General features: G+C 42.3%; 4 protein-coding genes across 11 annotated transcripts in view; 3 read left to right on the top strand and 1 right to left on the bottom strand.

The window, feature by feature from the left end:
• Nucleotides 1–1,896, top strand: part of LOC143367384 (protein fem-1 homolog CG6966) — a 32,288-nt gene extending 30,392 nt beyond the window's left edge. For all 5 annotated transcript variants that reach the window (XM_076809141.1, XM_076809139.1, XM_076809140.1 and 2 more), the window contains one exon: nucleotides 39–1,896. In XM_076809141.1, the coding sequence (XP_076665256.1) occupies nucleotides 39–443 (405 nt within the window). In that variant the 3' untranslated portion in view covers nucleotides 444–1,896. The remainder of the gene's footprint in view (nucleotides 1–38) is intronic.
• Nucleotides 1,458–7,971, bottom strand: Rump (heterogeneous nuclear ribonucleoprotein rumpelstiltskin). 4 transcript variants are annotated; one of them, XM_076809149.1, is made up of 9 exons: nucleotides 7,490–7,971; nucleotides 6,891–7,266; nucleotides 6,504–6,797; nucleotides 6,168–6,414; nucleotides 5,914–6,090; nucleotides 5,675–5,824; nucleotides 5,385–5,584; nucleotides 5,179–5,314; nucleotides 1,458–4,956 (listed from the first exon to the last, which is right to left on the bottom strand). In XM_076809149.1, exons 1-9 carry the CDS (start codon nucleotides 7,504–7,506, stop codon nucleotides 4,901–4,903), a joined length of 1,653 nt encoding a protein of 550 aa, XP_076665264.1. In that variant the 5' UTR covers nucleotides 7,507–7,971; the 3' UTR covers nucleotides 1,458–4,900. The 4 variants fall into 4 exon arrangements, with proteins under 4 accessions (XP_076665264.1, XP_076665261.1, XP_076665260.1 ...); XM_076809146.1 differs by having other exon boundaries at nucleotides 1,458–4,820; nucleotides 4,880–4,956; nucleotides 5,385–5,824; nucleotides 7,490–7,968; XM_076809145.1 differs by having other exon boundaries at nucleotides 5,385–5,824; nucleotides 7,490–7,969.
• An 896-nt stretch (nucleotides 7,972–8,867) lies between these two features.
• Nucleotides 8,868–12,136, top strand: Idh3a (isocitrate dehydrogenase [NAD] subunit alpha, mitochondrial). The gene is made up of 6 exons (XM_076809150.1): nucleotides 8,868–9,195; nucleotides 9,502–9,624; nucleotides 10,299–10,471; nucleotides 10,676–10,910; nucleotides 10,978–11,256; nucleotides 11,334–12,136. The coding sequence occupies exons 1-6, from the start codon at nucleotides 9,169–9,171 to the stop codon at nucleotides 11,571–11,573; spliced, it is 1,077 nt and encodes a 358-aa protein (XP_076665265.1). The 5' UTR covers nucleotides 8,868–9,168; the 3' UTR covers nucleotides 11,574–12,136.
• A 2,008-nt stretch (nucleotides 12,137–14,144) lies between these two features.
• On the top strand, nucleotides 14,145–15,282 carry LOC143367463 (uncharacterized). The gene is made up of 2 exons (XM_076809301.1): nucleotides 14,145–14,521; nucleotides 15,044–15,282. The coding sequence occupies exons 1-2, from the start codon at nucleotides 14,312–14,314 to the stop codon at nucleotides 15,266–15,268; spliced, it is 435 nt and encodes a 144-aa protein (XP_076665416.1). The 5' UTR covers nucleotides 14,145–14,311; the 3' UTR covers nucleotides 15,269–15,282.
• Nucleotides 15,283–16,979: the final 1,697 nt, after the last annotated feature.

The raw sequence follows: 16,979 nt of genomic DNA, 5'->3' as shown, positions 1-16,979 counted from the left end.
ATCAGTTAACTGAAGTTTCCCTTCGCGTTTTTGTTTAGGGCCGTGATACGTTGCAATTGATACACAGTGGAGAGGGAGCTTTCATCGGCAGGTATTCGACTTCCAAGTTCCCTTCGTCGCACTTGGCTATGGCTCTGATAAAAGTTGGCGCTGATGTCACGGCGAAAGATAACGACGGCAACACGGTGCTGCATCTCGCTGCGCTTTCCCACGTTTGGCGGGCGGACCTCGCTATCACTCTTCTCGAGGCCGGTGCTCATATCGATACCGTTAACAACGAAGGTAAAACCTTGGAAATGTTGTTATGCGACAAACGCCTCTACGACTCGGTGAATCCGGTAAAGTACACTACGCTCGGCTGTTTGGCGGCCAGAGTGGTGAGAAGAACGCATAGGATGGCGCACGTCCCGAAACACCTTCGAGCTTTCGTTCAACTGCATTAATGGTGTTTTAATGCGCCCGGCAAATGGAGACCGCACACTGTCGCATAAGATGCCACCGGAGGATGATATTTATTGGTTAACTGGGAGAGTTGACGGGGCGAACTTGTGTCTTTTGGGAAACGTACATCTAGAGAACATGCTTCTGAATGGGAAAGTATGAAACCTACCCTGAAGAGAATTTGCCATTAATATTCATGTGATAACGCGATGAAAAAACAACAATGCAGTTAACCTAGAACACGCCTTTAGAGACGTCTCGTTAGATCCGAGGTTCGATGTCTCAACAACTGTTGGGACCGATCATTAACATCTACGCGAGACTATTTCGATGACTCAGGTATTGGCCCGATGTTGGCAAAAAAATTTATAGGTAATTGGATGTGGTATAACGAGTTTAAAATTCTCACTGCAGTCTCTTCGTTACTAATCGTCGATGTTGAGCAATACAAGTACACTCGATTTTTGAAATAAGAAACCTAGGAGAATACTTATGACGTCGGTCGCGATGGCTTAGAAATATTCATCAATGTGATTTTACTATTGTATACTTGGCAAGACAGCCTTTCCCTTATACATAAACCCCATTACAAGCCATACACATTGCGTTGGTAATATATTTAGCCATAACATGTATCTATGTTAAAATCGACAAGTTGTGTAATCGTAGAAAGAAATGATTTTATTTTCAATGCTGTATAAAGAAATAAATACCAGGGTTAAGATTGTGTAATAAACAGTTTTTTATGTAGCGCGAACAAGTAACTTGAATGATAAAAATAAAGTGCCGCGCTGTCGCATAGAGAGAACAAAAAAGTGAGGAACACTGTGAAACTTACATTTCTGCTTTAAAAAAAAAAGTGTACGTGTGTCGTTTTTACCAAGCATCGTAGGAATATCATTCAAGTTATCTCGTTAAAAAACAGAAGAGAAATTTACTATTTGATAGTTCAGGAGTTACGTGCATATTATGATTCGTACTAGGCAACGTTTATGTTGGAAGCAATTTCATTCGCATCGATCCTTAAGCTTAACTTTATTTAAAATGTGATAAACAATACATATAGATTATATACCTATTATACAGAATTACATATATATATATAAGAACTATGATACGCGCAAGGTGTTCAAGTAAGGTGCTTTTTTTTCTGAGAACAGGACAAATATATTACACACGACACTTGAGTAGCACGACCGTGGGCATCGTTGTATACAAACGTGCCGCAGAGTTTATAATTTCAGTGACGATTCTTGACGTCACCCGGCGGTATTTTGTACTTTTTAAAACACATTTCCGTTCCCAGCAATCGTGTTCGCGCACTTTCTACCGTCACACAAAAACACTGTATGATTCTCGAACAAAAAAAAAGTATCTTACGTAAAAAATCACCAGATTTAACTGTTTTTTCTTGATGTAAAGACTGTGGAAATACAGGCGTGATTAATAATACAACGTGTTTATTTCTATTCTGTAAAGTACCACTGAACTTCACCTGCACGTAACTTACCACCCCGACTACCCTGCGATCTGGGCGAGACAGACTGCCTGGAAGAACAGCGTGTACATAAACATCCGTTTCTGAAACTCAAAGACTTACCTGGTGCTCCTGTAAGTCATTAGCTGCTGTTTAAAAGTCATTAATATATCCAAAATACAGGGCATTCCTTTATTAGTAAGACACACTTGAAGATTGAGCTCAGCACTTGTCGCAAACTAAACTGATACAATTAATTCCACTGACTCGTTTTATCAGCTAATTTACTGTGCGCGGTGCTAATAAAAGCACTACGCATTTAATGCTTCGTAGTTTTCATGATTCTTTGCCTTCGAAGAGATAATAGTAGCTTATCGTAATTTCTTTCGTTCAAATACAAGTTGATCAACGCAAACATTGCTAGAACGTTCTTGTTGCTTCTTTAATACTGAACCCAATCTTAAAGTGGACCTTCAACGCGTCTGCAGATACTGAGAATTATATGTGTAACGATAACTTCCAACGACTTCTTCAACAATGAATCTTTGATCACCACAAGCATATACAAAGTTGAGCAGTACCAAGGAGGACATTCTTGTTACCCCTATTTCTCTAGGTTCGTCGAAACAGTTACAAAAAATGTTTCCCACCGAGGTTTCTCTTGGAACAACAAAAACACGAATGTGCGAGATCACTTTGGATGGAAATAGTACGTCAAAACCATTGCACACGATCTCATGCGTTATAAAGTAAGAACCTATACCTCACATCAGTCGCTGATACAATAAGGAAACGAGGTGCGACGCCCTTTAAATATTAAGAGACAAATTTGGCAACCACACAGCTGAGATCGACTTTTTTTCCGTTCAAAAAAAAATTCTCCATACGCGTGCAATCACAACACGCGTTAAACTGTTTCATTGGCGACCGCGACCAAAGACCAGGCTATAAAAAAAAAGTTTACCACCACTTACCATGGAAGTTATTAATCACCACAAGGGCGGATTCGCTTCTCATGTTACGTCAATTCACTTGGATATTTTGGAGACAGTCAGAATTTACCAGCGAATATGTTGAGGATGCACTCTCAAATCTACAATAAATAAGAATCAACCACAGACTTAGAAACGAAATGCCACATTGCCACCCAGTCTCAACTTCCTCCAGAACCTGTTAATCAACTATTTCAAGCCGCAGTAGAAATCGCAAGCTCACTGTTAACAAATCGTTCCGAGACAGAGTACTACTCATAAACTTGATGACCCGAATATTGATTTAATGACGTTCCAGCAGCAGCTATTAAACGAAGGAATAAATGTTGACAATAGACATTTGAGGCAAATTATTCCTTTTTGACAATGTATCGAAGATGGAAGAATAGGAGACTACGATCACCTGAAAATGAAGTTCTCACCTGCGATGTAAACAAAATATTCACCTTATGGATTGTAAATGGGGGATCACTACAACTAGAGACGGAATTGTACATTTTTTTTAAGCAGAATTGGACTGCCCAGAGCTCGGTGCATTTTGAAACCCAGACACTGCACAAATGTATCGCGATACGTGAGTTTCGGAAGTGACACCTCCCTCTCTCTCTCTCTCCTTAGCCAACGCATATTCTTTCAGCTTGACCTGCTTAAAGTATTAAAGAATCACAACAACACAGAAATAAAACACAACGACCAGCATGTTTTTTTTTTGTAGTCAAAACGGATTTGGATTTTATTCAATCACTGTCATGATGTCGTGGTTATACAAGAGTGTTATACAATTCGCAGAATGTTCCTCGAGATCTACATGGCGAGAGGAAATATGTTTACCAAAAAGTGTAGCTTATAAAATTAGCTGGATAGCTTCTCTTGCCCCTCGTCTCTTTAAACACCGAGAGATATTAAAAATTTGCTCGTCCCTTGGAAAAATCTGTTTGTACTTTTTGGTAAACATATTAAGATGCACAATACGTAAGACAATTCTGCCAAATTTAGGGTATAAAGTCATCCAATAGTTCGTTCGCCGAAGTTTCGAAGCGAGTGAACTGGAAGGGACCTTCCTAATGAGAACTAAAGTTTGTTACTCTACTTGAAACTCCAAGTCACTAGAAACGATGTGGCGCGACGAGTAAACGATTAGATCGCAGAACTACAATGGAAACAATACACAGTCCCCTGTTGAGCCATGATGTATCTCTGGTTATGTGTTCGATACAAGAATAGAGTGCGACCGATACCACAAGAAAACCGACACACGTCTACGATCTGCGTAGGATTGTGCATGAAAGTATCTATCATACATGGATAAACTTTAGCTCGTAAAGCCCGTAACAACTATATCGTTAGTGTTTACGCTTGAAAGATTAATCTTCTATCCCTGATCGATTGACCAGCCCACGAACGACCAGAGCGTCACGTTCCACCGGAATGTGGGAACAAACCGATTGATCTCTCGTCATGAAAACTATGAAAAATAAACTTACAAGCTACGTTTCACAATTACTTGTAAATAGCATAAACCTACATACTGAAAAAAACCCTACGGATTACGTTGAACATTATGAGAACCTAAACCTAACAACTAAACTATGTATCATCATCGATCACTCGAACAAGCCTGAATTTCTGGGAGTGAACAATTTGTAGGACTTCCACTGTAAAAAGGAACGATAATCTGGTAAAGAAATTTTGAACGAAACAGTCGTAGCACAAGGAAGGGTGACCATCGGCAGCCAATGAGCGTTTCGACGTTGAAGTAGGCATTAAAACACAATTGTTGATCTTCCAAAGACAGATACTTCTCACCCACTGTCCTAAGTTCTGCCACACAACTAGGATGAATTTCAAGTATTGTCATCAGGAGTGGAACAATCCCGCAGACGACATACCAACACCCCCGTCTCCTCTCGCTGCATCAATAAGTTATGGTTAAGCGTCAAACTCTGCGGAGGTTCTCTATTAATGTTACCTTGAGTGTGTTTTCCAGCTTTTAGTAAAGGCGAACATCGATCGTTCTGCCGTCGATACGTGACCGATTCATCATAGCTATATATACATCGTCAAGGAAAGCCTTTCGAGCCTTTATACGTCACTTTCAACGCACATCCACACAATAAGATGTAAAAATCATCTTTATCGCGTAATATGCAACATGTATAGGCAGCTCCTCTATTGGTGGGATCCATTTAACTCTCATTAGAATCGATCCTACCAATAAAAGAGTATCCCCTATATTTCCTGCAATATATACTCTTTTCAAAAGGATACACACAGCGCGCTCAGCATCCCATTCAGATGCGAATCGTACCATTCCCATGTCGGTGCCCCGCATTTCAGCGAATTTCACTTCCCCAACGTCTTGGAATTTGTCCCGTAACATTTGCCACGTCGTGTTTGGTGGTAACTGTAACAGTCACAATCAGTTCATCAGTTGGATTCATTTCTCTCGGCACGGTGCAACAAATTATACATACATTCCCTATAAGAATGGTATCTGACATCGGTCGTGAACCATTTGTGTTTTGCCTGTTACCACCTCCTCCTTGTCCCTGATTGCCAGAAAAACCACCGCCACCGCCGGGGCCGCGATCGTTGTCGCCTCTGTTGAAACCACCATCAAAATCTCTGCCGCCCCCGAAGTTAGAACCACCAAAAGCATTGTTTCCACCGAAGCCTACATCATTGTCCAATTTAGATAAGCCTCGAGGAGCAAACGAATTGTTGCCTTGACCACCAGATAAAGAGGCTTGTAAATTAGACAAACCTCCGACTCCACCGCCGAAGCTATTTAAATTAGATGCCAATTCATTTGTCAAAGATGAATTCAGCAAGGAATTGGTGGTCAGGTTAGCACCCAAACCGCCAGCAAGGCTCGCTTGAAGAGCTGCCGCATTTGTGTTTGTCAGTGCAGATGCTGTAAGCGCAAGAACGTTTCTTACATTACTCCTCCCTTTATCTATGTTGTTGCAGCTACTTTACGCGCGTAATAAGTTTAAGGCTTACCTAATTGCGCTGGTACAACATTGTTTAAGCTAGCGCCGAAGGCACCGGCAGCCAACACGGGCGCAGAAATAGGATTTACAACGGGTGGATTATTCGCTTGAACATTAGGAATGTTCCTTGCTACATCCACTAACCTATTACCGCCGGCTCCGAGCCCCATTCCAATTCCCTTCAAACCTATATTACAATTAATATTCACTTTCGTCTCTTCGCACAATATTAATAGCAGACGCTGCAGCGAAACAAATATATACCTTCTGGTAACTTTGGCGGCATATCTGGCTCGTTTGCTCTATCGAGCCTAACAGTCATGCGTCTATCGAATAGTTGCTGATTGTGAAGCATTGATATGGCTTGGACAGATTCTACCGGGTGATCATATTCTACAACTCCGAACCCTCGAGACTTTCCATCCTTATCCTTGCCTAGTTCAACATGCAGCACTTTGCCAGCTAATTTGAATACTTCCAACAACTTCTTCTCATCCACTTTGTAATCCAGCTAAACGTACAAGGTAAGATATTTAGTTCACTTCTACATCGCTGTATAATTTAATGTCAAATTATAGTTCTAAATGCAAGTGCACTTACATTCGCCACAAATACTCTAGTAACTAAAGGTCCGTTAATACCTAACGATTCTAAAAACTGAGTACTTAGACCATAAGTATTTCCAAATTTATTATCACCACCGCCGCCGCCACCCCCTCCGCCGCCACCTCCACCGCCTCCACCACCACCCCCACCACCTCCGCTAGGTGCATTCATATTTTGCCGTCCACCTCCTTGAGGCCTAGGCGCATCTCTAAATCTGTCGTCGCGAACTCTGTCGTTATTACGGGCCGTGGCTAAACGACCATATTTATCACGTTCGACATCAAAGTCCTAAAAGGAGAAATTATTGTAAGACGTGTTCCAAATATTGATTGCATTGCTGATAGAGACGTAAGGAGCTTGCAGAAATAATAATATACTAACTACCTCTTTAACCACTAGCTTTCTTCCTTTAATGTCGTACCGATGCATTTTCTCTACGGCAATTTTAACAGAGTCTGAGTCTTCGAATTCAACGATCCCGCAGCCTCTGGGCTTGTCGTTCTCATCGGTGAAAAGTTCTACGTGCGCAACCTTTCCAACCTCGGTTCTGAAGAGGTCCTTCAGATCTTGCCAACGAAAATCATAGGGAATGTTTGATACATAAATTCGGCGGTCCGAAGCTTTCCGGCCACCGCGATCGTTTCGTTCCCTACTGCGATCACGGCTCGTAGAGTTTATTCGATTTTGCCTGTCCGATCGCCTATTACGATCGCGTTCTCTGCTTCTGTCCCTCTCGTCATTATTCTGCGCCTGATTCCTATTGTTTGATAAGATCGCATAGAAACAACGTACGTGAGACACTGTTACCTATTGTCTTCAATTACGTTGCTAGCGAATATTGCGTAATTGAAGGGTGCTTCTTTTAAAAGGATCACGCTGTCGATATATCGAGACGTATCAGCGTCGGTTTATATTAATTGTATGCGATCCCGCACGCCGACAAACCAGCCCTCGACATATTCTACTATTTTTATACTTACTCCTCTTGTTTGATCATCGTCGAGGCTCCTTTCACTGGGCGATCAATCCAAATTACTCGAAGAACTTATACTAAAGCTCGCCGTTAAAAAGAGTAAAAGATATCGTGCATGCAAACATACGCGATCGCGAAGCGTCTTATAAAATGGCCGATCAAGGAAGTAGCAAATCGTACCGGAAACTGCTATATTCAAAAATAGGTTTCTCATGGGAAAATATATAAACAGAGATATGAAGATCGTTCGAGCGCGAGACCTTAATACTTAATTACGTTGCTATCGTGTTGCTTCGTAACCATCAATCAGGAACACGCTCCTTATCTATAGAGAATATATTTCACGTTCTGAAGTTGCTATTTAAACCGACTAACATAACCCGACACGCACTTTTCACGCGCCGAACTTGGTAGCTTCAGAGAATATTCACTCTTTGACTAGCGGTGACGACTTTCCACGTAAAAATTCTTCATCCGTTTACTGACATTGGTGTGCTTTTACATATTTGTGGCGGGGAAAGTATTGACTTACGCGTTTGGTCTAGGGACATTTAGGACCATTGTTAATTCCTCATCAAATCGTGAACCGCGAAACGCGTAGTGCGCAATAGATAGTCATCCAACGGATACATCTACTTATGTTCTCAAGCGCCCTTTTCGATTTAATAGCGAATTCGGTATCTCGCACTGACTCTGTGCTGGTACCAGAAAATGACTTGGATTGGTTGATTCTTATAGACCTATCTTCGTCTCTATCAGAAAGTCAGTTTCGTCGTTCATGAAGTATTTCAACATTATGAATCAGATTCTGAGGGAAAACCTACTTTTCAAGTTGCAATATTAATGGTGCGCTACAGTGCGCTAACTGCGCTACGATAAAATCCGTGTGCACCGTATATTAATGCATATGTTACAAACGAGAAGGTTGTATTTTTAAAGAATTAAAGCACAGTAAATTTTTTTTTAAATGCATATGAAGTTTTTGATGGATTTACTTAAATCCTTACCGGAACGATGATTGACACAAAAACATGCATTTTTATATGAAAATTAAAGTAAGAGAAGTCAGTAGTTAATTCATTCGTGAGCAAGTCGGCGTTAAAGCACGTTAATCGGGACATCTACCCTGCGTTTAATTAACATGGTCTGAAATATCCCTAGATCAAACGTCTGATCAATACTTTTCCTGTGGCTGCAGCGTAAAAAGGCGCCATCGTAAGGGACCGAACGAAAACTTTTAACGCGAAGACTCGTCAGAGGTCGTTAAAGAAACAGCTCCATTCGCGACCAATCAAAATTCCGTATCCATGTTTGAAACTAGACGTCGATAACGTTCAGCCTCCAATATTTTCATCATCGTATGTGCATCGTTCTTCCAGTTCGTCGAAATATTCACAACGAAAGTTCAACAACGATAGTGATTACTGGCACCAAAGTCTCTGCATTCATTTTCAGCAATTTCAGCTGATCTCGCGTAAAATGAGAATATCGATGGATGTGGAGCCACTCGTCGTGTCCATACGTCGTCCGCTATCTTCCGTTTCCGAATAGCAGAAGACATCGTCTCGTGGGAACCAATCAGGAGCCTAGGCCCGTTCTTCTCCTCGTTTTTGGTATTGCTTCTGACGTGCGCAACTTCTTTGGCTAGTGGAGGTTCATTTTTTTATCGTTACATTTATTAAGAGAATGGCAGCTCAGTGGATACGAAACGCAGTAAGTAACACGTGCCAATCAAGAAATCCTTGGAACAGCCAATGTCCTACATCGTGACCCGTCCTTCGTCCCCCTCCAAAGGAAAAAGGTTAGACTCGTCACAGATTGGGTTATATATCCGTCTGCTTGACTGCAATATCTTGGCAGCCGCTCTCCTATTCTTATATCATTCACCCTTTTCTCCATTCCATTTCTGCGATACCAATCCCCTTGCCGCGATCCTATCATCCCCATCTACGAATTACCGCATCACTCGTCGCGTGTCCTTATCGATAACCGTATATTATATCGATATCTCATGAACAGATTCCGAAAATCGGCGGCGTCCGCCTTTACAGCAGTAAGGTTCACAAATGTACGCTTATCCCCGGGGACGGTATCGGGCCTGAAATATCCGCCGCTGTTCAGAGGATTTTCGAAACCGCTAAGGTATGACGATTATTTCGATGTGAATCTGTTATTTAACAGTTGCCTATGCACGACACTTTTACATAATATGCATGCCAAGTACCAGTAGCGTGTACACACTTCGACACTTTTGTTGAATTCTTGCACAGTAGCCGTCACGTCCTCGTAGCATTTGTAGATCTTAATTTACAGAATCATTTCTGGTTGAAATCATGCAAGGTGACCCTACTTGTCCTACCACTAACCTTAAGCAGTTTATTTTAATCTTACTCTTATACAGGTTGATCCAATTGTAGGCTAATTCAGTGCTCTTAGTCTAGCTAAGGTATGTTTCTTAATTTCTATATTTTTCTGTCTGTAACGCATTAATGTATAAAACATCTCCTTGTTACCGGTCTAGTTAAATGCATGAGATTATCCAAGTCCTTCGCTCGATTACTTTTAACGTTAGAAAAGGTCAACGCGACATTCTTTTAGCGCGGAGGCAAAGTTTCACTAGTAATGATCGTATATCTTGTATTGCATAACACTGTTACTCAACCCCTAGTATTTACAACTGTCCGCTTATATATTTTGTTCTTTAGTATGGCAGCACTTGTAAAACTAGATGTGTTTACTCTTAGATAAGACTTTAACAAAACAATTTTCCTTCTCTTGATACATATTTGCTGTCATAAAGTTATCTTGTATATCAGGTGCCGATAGAATGGGAATCTGTGGACGTAACGCCAGTGAAAGGCCCAGATGGCAGATTCGGTATTCCACAAGCTGCGATAGACTCAGTTAACAGGAATAAAATTGGTCTGAAAGGACCTTTGATGACTCCCATTGGAAAAGGACACAGATCTTTAAACCTTGCGTTGAGAAAGTATGTCCGCGCTTATCTTTGTGTAATTAAGAGCAATTTAATTCACTTGTCTCGTTTACATGGGAATATTCTTTCAATGCTAATGCGGGTTACGTAATCGGAGATGACATTGCAAACACGCGATTATTTAAACTAGCGTGGGTTGATTCTTAACTATACTTTGAGATATGTTGATGCTAGTAATTGTGCCTCGTTCTTTTTCAGAGAATTCAACTTGTACGCTAATGTTCGACCATGTCTTTCCTTAGAAGGTTATAAAACATTGTACGACAACGTTGATGTTGTCACTATCAGAGAAAACACAGAAGGAGAGTACTCGGGCATAGAGCACGAAATTGTAGAAGGAGTTGTACAATCTATTAAATTGATCACCGAGGAAGCTTCCAGCAGAGTAGCAGAATTTGCTTTCCAGTACGCTCAAGACAATAGTAGGAAAAAGGTACGCGATTCTCAACGTATGAAACACTTCTTTAAATATTTCAAGTAATCACAAATTTGGTTCGCAGGTAACCGCTGTGCACAAAGCAAACATAATGAGAATGTCAGATGGTCTGTTCCTGAGATGCTGTCGAGACGCTGCACAGAAGTTTCCTAATATCAAATTCGAAGAAAGATACCTCGATACAGTCTGTTTAAACATGGTTCAGGATCCCAGTCAATACGACGTACTTGTAATGCCTAATTTATATGGTGACATTTTGTCAGACATGTGCGCCGGACTTGTAGGTGGTCTTGGCCTTACGCCAAGTGGAAATATTGGCTTGAACGGTGCTCTATTCGAATCTGTACGCATCGCGAAGCATCATTGTTTGTTAAACGTGGCGGTGTATGGCTTAGTAGTAATATTCCTATTTAAAAACAGGTGCACGGAACTGCTCCAGATATCGCTGGTCAAGATAAAGCAAATCCCACGGCCCTGTTGCTCTCCGCCGTGATGATGCTGAAATACATGGGACTGAACCAGCACGCGAAAGTCATTGAAACTGCCGCTTACGAAGCTATTAAAGAAGGCAAATGCTTAACAGGGGATCTTGGAGGAACTGCGAAATGCAGCGAATACACCAACGAAATTTGCAAGAAAGTCACGGCATTAACAAAATAGATGACATAAAGTTTATTGGAAATAAACTGCCAAATACTCGTAGAAATGATACGCGTGCGATAAGATGCTGTTTTTGAACGTCTCTTGTAATTATTGTTTGAACATTACCTTCAGCATATACGTTCAGGATAAATCTGCAGTTTGATCGAACAGATTCAGCAGACTGCTTCGATGTTTTATTCACACCGTTCACACACATTTAGACAATTTTTTGCCGAGTACTTGTAAGTAGTTTATCGTGAAACTGCGTTACTCGACTTCGTGGATTTGCTAATTATGTAATAGCATTTAATAGTATTTTTTTTTTGCGATGGATCGCGCGCAGTCTAGTCGTGCGTGTGTATTGGCTGAATATACTTCTACGTATATCTGCCACGCGAATATTCGTCACTGTTAAAGATTCTAGTGGGATCTGTAAAAAAAATAATAGGCGTGTAAATTGATCTAGAAACACTGTATAATACAATTAAATGAAATTGTTATGGAAGAAACGTGGCCTCGAAGGAGAGTTTCAACAATCAACATTGCGCAGTATTATACCTTAATAAAATACGTATTCTAAATTCGACGTGTCCTTCGTTATTCAACCTCGAGCGTAAATATACAATCGGTAGATAATTTTTTTCGCAGCATTTACATTTCGCGCAACGTCAACGAAGAGGAAACACGCGCGGTAGAGTATCATACTTCGCTAAAAAAAACAAACTATTAACGTTCTTGTGCCGAGAAGTCATTAGCGCACGGGATATTTAATTCCCCAATATTAAAGTAATAACGCGGTATCAACGCTACACAGTTTCACCCCTTGTTGCGTTACGTTACAACTTTCCTCCCCAACCACTTCATAACTCCCTCCCCCTATCCTCACCCATTTCGCCAAGAGGCACAGTATGCTTTCAAGGAAAACTCTCAAGTATGAGAAAAGTTGTCGGCTATATTTCACCGCCGCGGTGGAAGGAGAGGGCGAGGAGAGGCCCGGTGTCATCTTCGCTGCTCGTTAATTCTTTCCGTGATTTATCGAGATTCCCACGAGCGGGTAATGACTGACTTCTTGTAAATTCTGTGATATTACATTCTCAGGCGTGATGTATAGGGGCGATGGATCAGGATGCATCGCATTACTGGATTCTCAAAAAATTCTCACACACCGCTGCTCGAAAGCGTGACGAACAAAGGAATAAGAAGGATTTGAACGCGAAAACTCCCTCCGGCGATCGTTTATCAGCAGGACGATTTTAAAAGTAAGATCAACGAGCGCTCCGATGATTACGTGCCGCACGGAGGGGGTGGCAAATGCAAGTGCAAGGCGCATCATCCCCCTGCTTCCGTTCGTTGCAGCGAGTAGTTACACAAAGGTGGAACACTCGGGAGGGGCGGGAGTGTGGAAAGCGACGCATGCATATTCAGCGCGAGGACCGGCGTAGTCATAGGAATAATAAAAATTTCGAGGGTTGAAATTATTTAGATTTATGCCCGCTCTCTCTTGTCTCCCCGCGCTGGCCGGGGCGGCGAGAGAAGCGATTCGATTCCGGGGAACAAATTTCATGCATTATTCAGGACTTTGCACGATGCACCCCCTCCCTTCTCCCACTACCCCCGCAGTCAATGGAACCGATCCTTTGGAAAAAGTCGTTTTTAATCTCTCGCCGCGTTCCAATAATGCACATGCAACCGACTCGCCCCGCTTTCACCTACCCCTTGATGAACGGAAACCGTGTTTTCTGCCTTTAACGCCGGAGCCGGGCTCGAGCCGCGAACAATACAACCCGGATCTATTGGCATCTATGAATGAGTCTGCGATTTATTTCCAGCTTCGGCTGGGCTGGGGGGAGGTCGTAATTGCTGGTCTAGTAATTTAAGAGAACTCTGGCGTCCAAAGTGGGATAGAGAAGTGGGGCACCCGCATCACGATATTAAGATTCTTGCCCTTAATCCCGCTAATGGTCCCTCGAATCTCTTTCAGCTCCTTATGCTCTTTTCTGTTACACCTCCTTTTGCATCGAACGTTAGGAACTTAAGCGGATGATCATTGTGGCACGAGGATGTACAGTAGGGTCAGTATCTCGATATTAATACCACTGCGTACAGATGTTTTACAAAGTCTGCGAACAGCTTATCCGTTTCAGCGAAGGATAAATTCTCCCCAAGACTCGATTACTAAGTGCTAATTTGTTTAGATCTGGTCGCAATTGAAGAGTCTTTGTAGAAAACGCTGTAAATGCTAAAAATTAAATTCTACACTATTGGATTACCATCGGCACGCAGAACACTGTCTGACAACAATTTCCTTTTTAATTTTGGCACTTAGAGTGTTTTCTACAGGGACTCTTCAATTCTTCATACGAATGCCAGGTACATACCCAAATTGAAATACCAAAGTCTGTGCTTTTAAACGCACATTCCCCGATGCCGTATCGATTTAGAGCCCAGCGGTTCCTGCTTCTGTCTCTAAATTAATCTAAAACAATGGGGCACTCAAGTTTCACGCCGTATCCAGGAGAGGACGACCCGAACCGTGGATTTTATTCACGTTAGACCGGACGAAAGGTTTCGTCCCTGACAGGTTGCGCTCTTAATTAATCATTCCGCGGAACGCCCTGTAATCGCCTTACAACGGATTAACGAGTCTGGCAGCTGCCACAAGGAAAGTGTCATTCCATTATTTTCGTCGAGGAACGGCTGCAACCCTGTCCAAGCACAGTTCTTCGGTCAGTCTACGCTCGCGGGTACACGAAACGATGAAAGGGAGCCAAGGTGTGCTCGCGATCCTCGCGATCTTCGTGGTCGCCGTCAACGGACGAGTTTACTACTTGCAGAACAATGATGAAAGCCGATACGGTGACTTGACTTACCCCATTCCAAATGAACAATCTTCGCGGGACCTGGATCTGAGCTTCGTCGCTGGGGACTCAAACGAAGCTGACGACACGGTGCGTCCTGTTAAAAAGGTGAGTCGATTCCTCTATTCGAAGGGTAAAAGACAGGTAATGTCACCAATCAGCTTTATCGAGAAAATTAAGTGTTTTGTCCCAGTGCAGGGTGAACATTACCTGTTTTTAATCAATACACCAAAACATTAACGTTATCATTTGAATCCCTTTGTGATTCGACAGTTCTGTAGTCCCAGTTGCCACCAACATAAATCGCAAAATCACGAAAAAGAACATTCCTCGTTTTTTCCGTTTACCCTTCATTTGCAGCATCATACCGTCGATCAGAATTACATGTAATAAAAACACAGCTACGTTGCTTGGTAATATCCAGGCTGTTAATTCCGCGCGCAGAGAATTGAATGTTTTCTGGAGCAACTTCTGATGAATCGACCGATCGATGATTGTTAATTAAACCAGCCCGAGGAGTGGCCCGGCTAATCCGATTAATTGTAAAATCTCCGGCGAATAAACATTAGCCCGGGCTGACGTTAATTACAAGCGTAATTCTATAAATGTCACATTAATGCTCCGAATTAGGTGTACACGCTCGTCGCGCCGGAAAAGCCGTACATCGGGGCGAACAAAGAGGAGCTGCCGGTGGCGCGCTACAAATTGGTCGAGGCACCTGTTAAGAGAGCTGACCTGGACGATCTCGTGGTTCTTCCAGAGCAGGGTCGCAGGAGGGTGAAGATCGACGGGGGCAACAAGGGCGAGGTGATCCTGGAGCTTCGAGTTATCGCCAATCACGACACCGCTTCATAGATTCGTCGAATGTATCGCTGATAGGGCTCACGGCAAATAAAGGAAACAATAAAGCCCCAGCCCAGGACTCTGCGTAAGTTTACGAAGTGGCTTGTCCTTTGCGTCGTCTCGGGTGCTCGTGCCAATATTTGCCAAACGATTTCGCTGACATCGGGACGGCTTGCCAGCGAAACACGCTTCATCAATCTAACCGCGCGCTCAAACACACGCGAACTTTTCCATTCAAGCCTTCGCAAATGAGTCGCGGGATCGATATCTACCGTCAGATCCGCCGCCGTCCCTAAAAGCTACCTATCCCTTGTCGTTTCACTTGCGCGTGCACAGACCGGACCTAAAGCGGCGTCAGGAGATTAACGAGCGTATTCTGCGTCTCGAGATTAAGAAAGAAGCTTCTGCAGGCGTGGCTGTGCCCACCAGCTGTTTTCCTAGAGTTAGAAGCTGCTTTGAGCGATGGCATAGATTACGATAAGCAATTTCGAAGTGGGTCTTGGAAGGTGGAGAAATAGACGATGCGGTCTGTAGGCAGAAATTAGGGGGTCATGCTCAGTCAGGAGGCCGAAAAAAGGGTGGTCTTTGGAAATTTTTTACTCAAAAGCTATAACACATTTCTCAAAAAATCTTTTTTCCTTTCAAGGATTGCATCTAGTACCATGCATCGTATTTTTTTTGTTTAAAAATATTTATCAATAACTAAGTTATGCTCCCTCACTCGAAGGTTCTCTAAAAAAAAGGCTTCTGCGGTGACCACTGCTGCTCGAAAGTCGATCGTCTGAAATAAAAAATTCAAAAGAATTTACTTATTGTATTATATTATCTAGTATTTGAACGAAGGATTTTTCGAAATATTGATTTGGGAAAAAATGGCCGATGTTTAAAGTAAAAGTTTCAATTTTTATCATAAATCGTGCCTGATTTTCGCCAATTAAAAGAAAACTAAGCATCGGATAAAAAAATCCTTCGTTCAAATACTAGATAATATAATATAATAAGTAAATTCTTTTGAATTTTTTATTTCAGACGATCGACTTTCGAGCAGCAGTGGTCACTGCAGAAGCCTTTTTTTTAGAGAACCTTCGAGTGATGGACAATAACTTAGTTATTGATAAATATTTTTAAATAAAAAAATTACGATGCACGGTACTAGATGCAATCCTTGAAAGGAAAAAAGATTTTTTGAGAAATGTGTTATAGCTTTTGAGTAAAAAATTTCCAAAGACCACCCTTTTTTCGGCCTCCTGACTGAGCATGACCTCTTAAAGTAGAAATGGGAATGGTGTGATTATAAATGAAGACTACTTTAGACCGTAATAGTTTGCGGAGCCATGTTTACGAGAGATCGTATTCTTTCGTCTTTGAATTCAAAATATGCCCATAGAATTTTATAGCAGCCCTTTATATCCACCGTGTACATCGAGGACTCGGGTTCCCCCAATTGTGCTCCGTGGGTGACTGCTCATCAAACAGAGAGGAAGTGCCGAGGCCCGGTCGATTTTCGATCGGCGAGCCACCCGTCACAGAAGTTTATTAATGCCAAACAACGCGGAGAGGCCGGCGAATAGAAGCGTGACCATATATCCGGCCGAACGAGTGACGCTCTTTTTAACCGTGTGCGTTTCCTTCGAGGGTGCTCTTGATTCTAACGAGCTGGTGCACTGTGAAAGGTGAGGAAACCGGCTACCCTTCCACCGTCTGTTTCACCCACCCAAGTTCG

Source organism: Andrena cerasifolii, chromosome 3, assembly GCF_050908995.1.
Source record: "Andrena cerasifolii isolate SP2316 chromosome 3, iyAndCera1_principal, whole genome shotgun sequence".
Taxonomy (NCBI): domain Eukaryota; kingdom Metazoa; phylum Arthropoda; class Insecta; order Hymenoptera; family Andrenidae; genus Andrena; species Andrena cerasifolii.
Note: the sequence above shows the minus strand (reverse complement) of the source record. Positions and strands in the feature narration are given on the sequence as shown.

Bases quoted from the DNA above. Each gene is read 5' to 3' on its own strand.
- Rump (XM_076809145.1), bottom strand. The intron at 6,798-6,890 runs GTTAGTATATTA...TTCTCCTTTTAG, and splicing joins AGCTAGTGGTTAAAGAGGTA to GACTTTGATGTCGAACGTGA. The intron at 4,957-5,178 runs GTATCCTTTTGA...ATGTATATATAG, and splicing joins GGATGCTGAGCGCGCTGTGT to CTATGATGAATCGGTCACGT.
- Idh3a (XM_076809150.1), top strand. From the start codon at position 9,169: ATGGCAGCTCAGTGGATACGAAACGCA. The intron at 9,196-9,501 runs GTAAGTAACACG...TCTCATGAACAG, and splicing joins CTCAGTGGATACGAAACGCA to ATTCCGAAAATCGGCGGCGT. The intron at 10,472-10,675 runs GTATGTCCGCGC...GTTCTTTTTCAG, and splicing joins TTAAACCTTGCGTTGAGAAA to AGAATTCAACTTGTACGCTA.
- LOC143367463 (XM_076809301.1), top strand. From the start codon at position 14,312: ATGAAAGGGAGCCAAGGTGTGCTCGCGATCCTCGCGATCTTCGTGGTC. The intron at 14,522-15,043 runs GTGAGTCGATTC...GCTCCGAATTAG, and splicing joins CGGTGCGTCCTGTTAAAAAG to GTGTACACGCTCGTCGCGCC.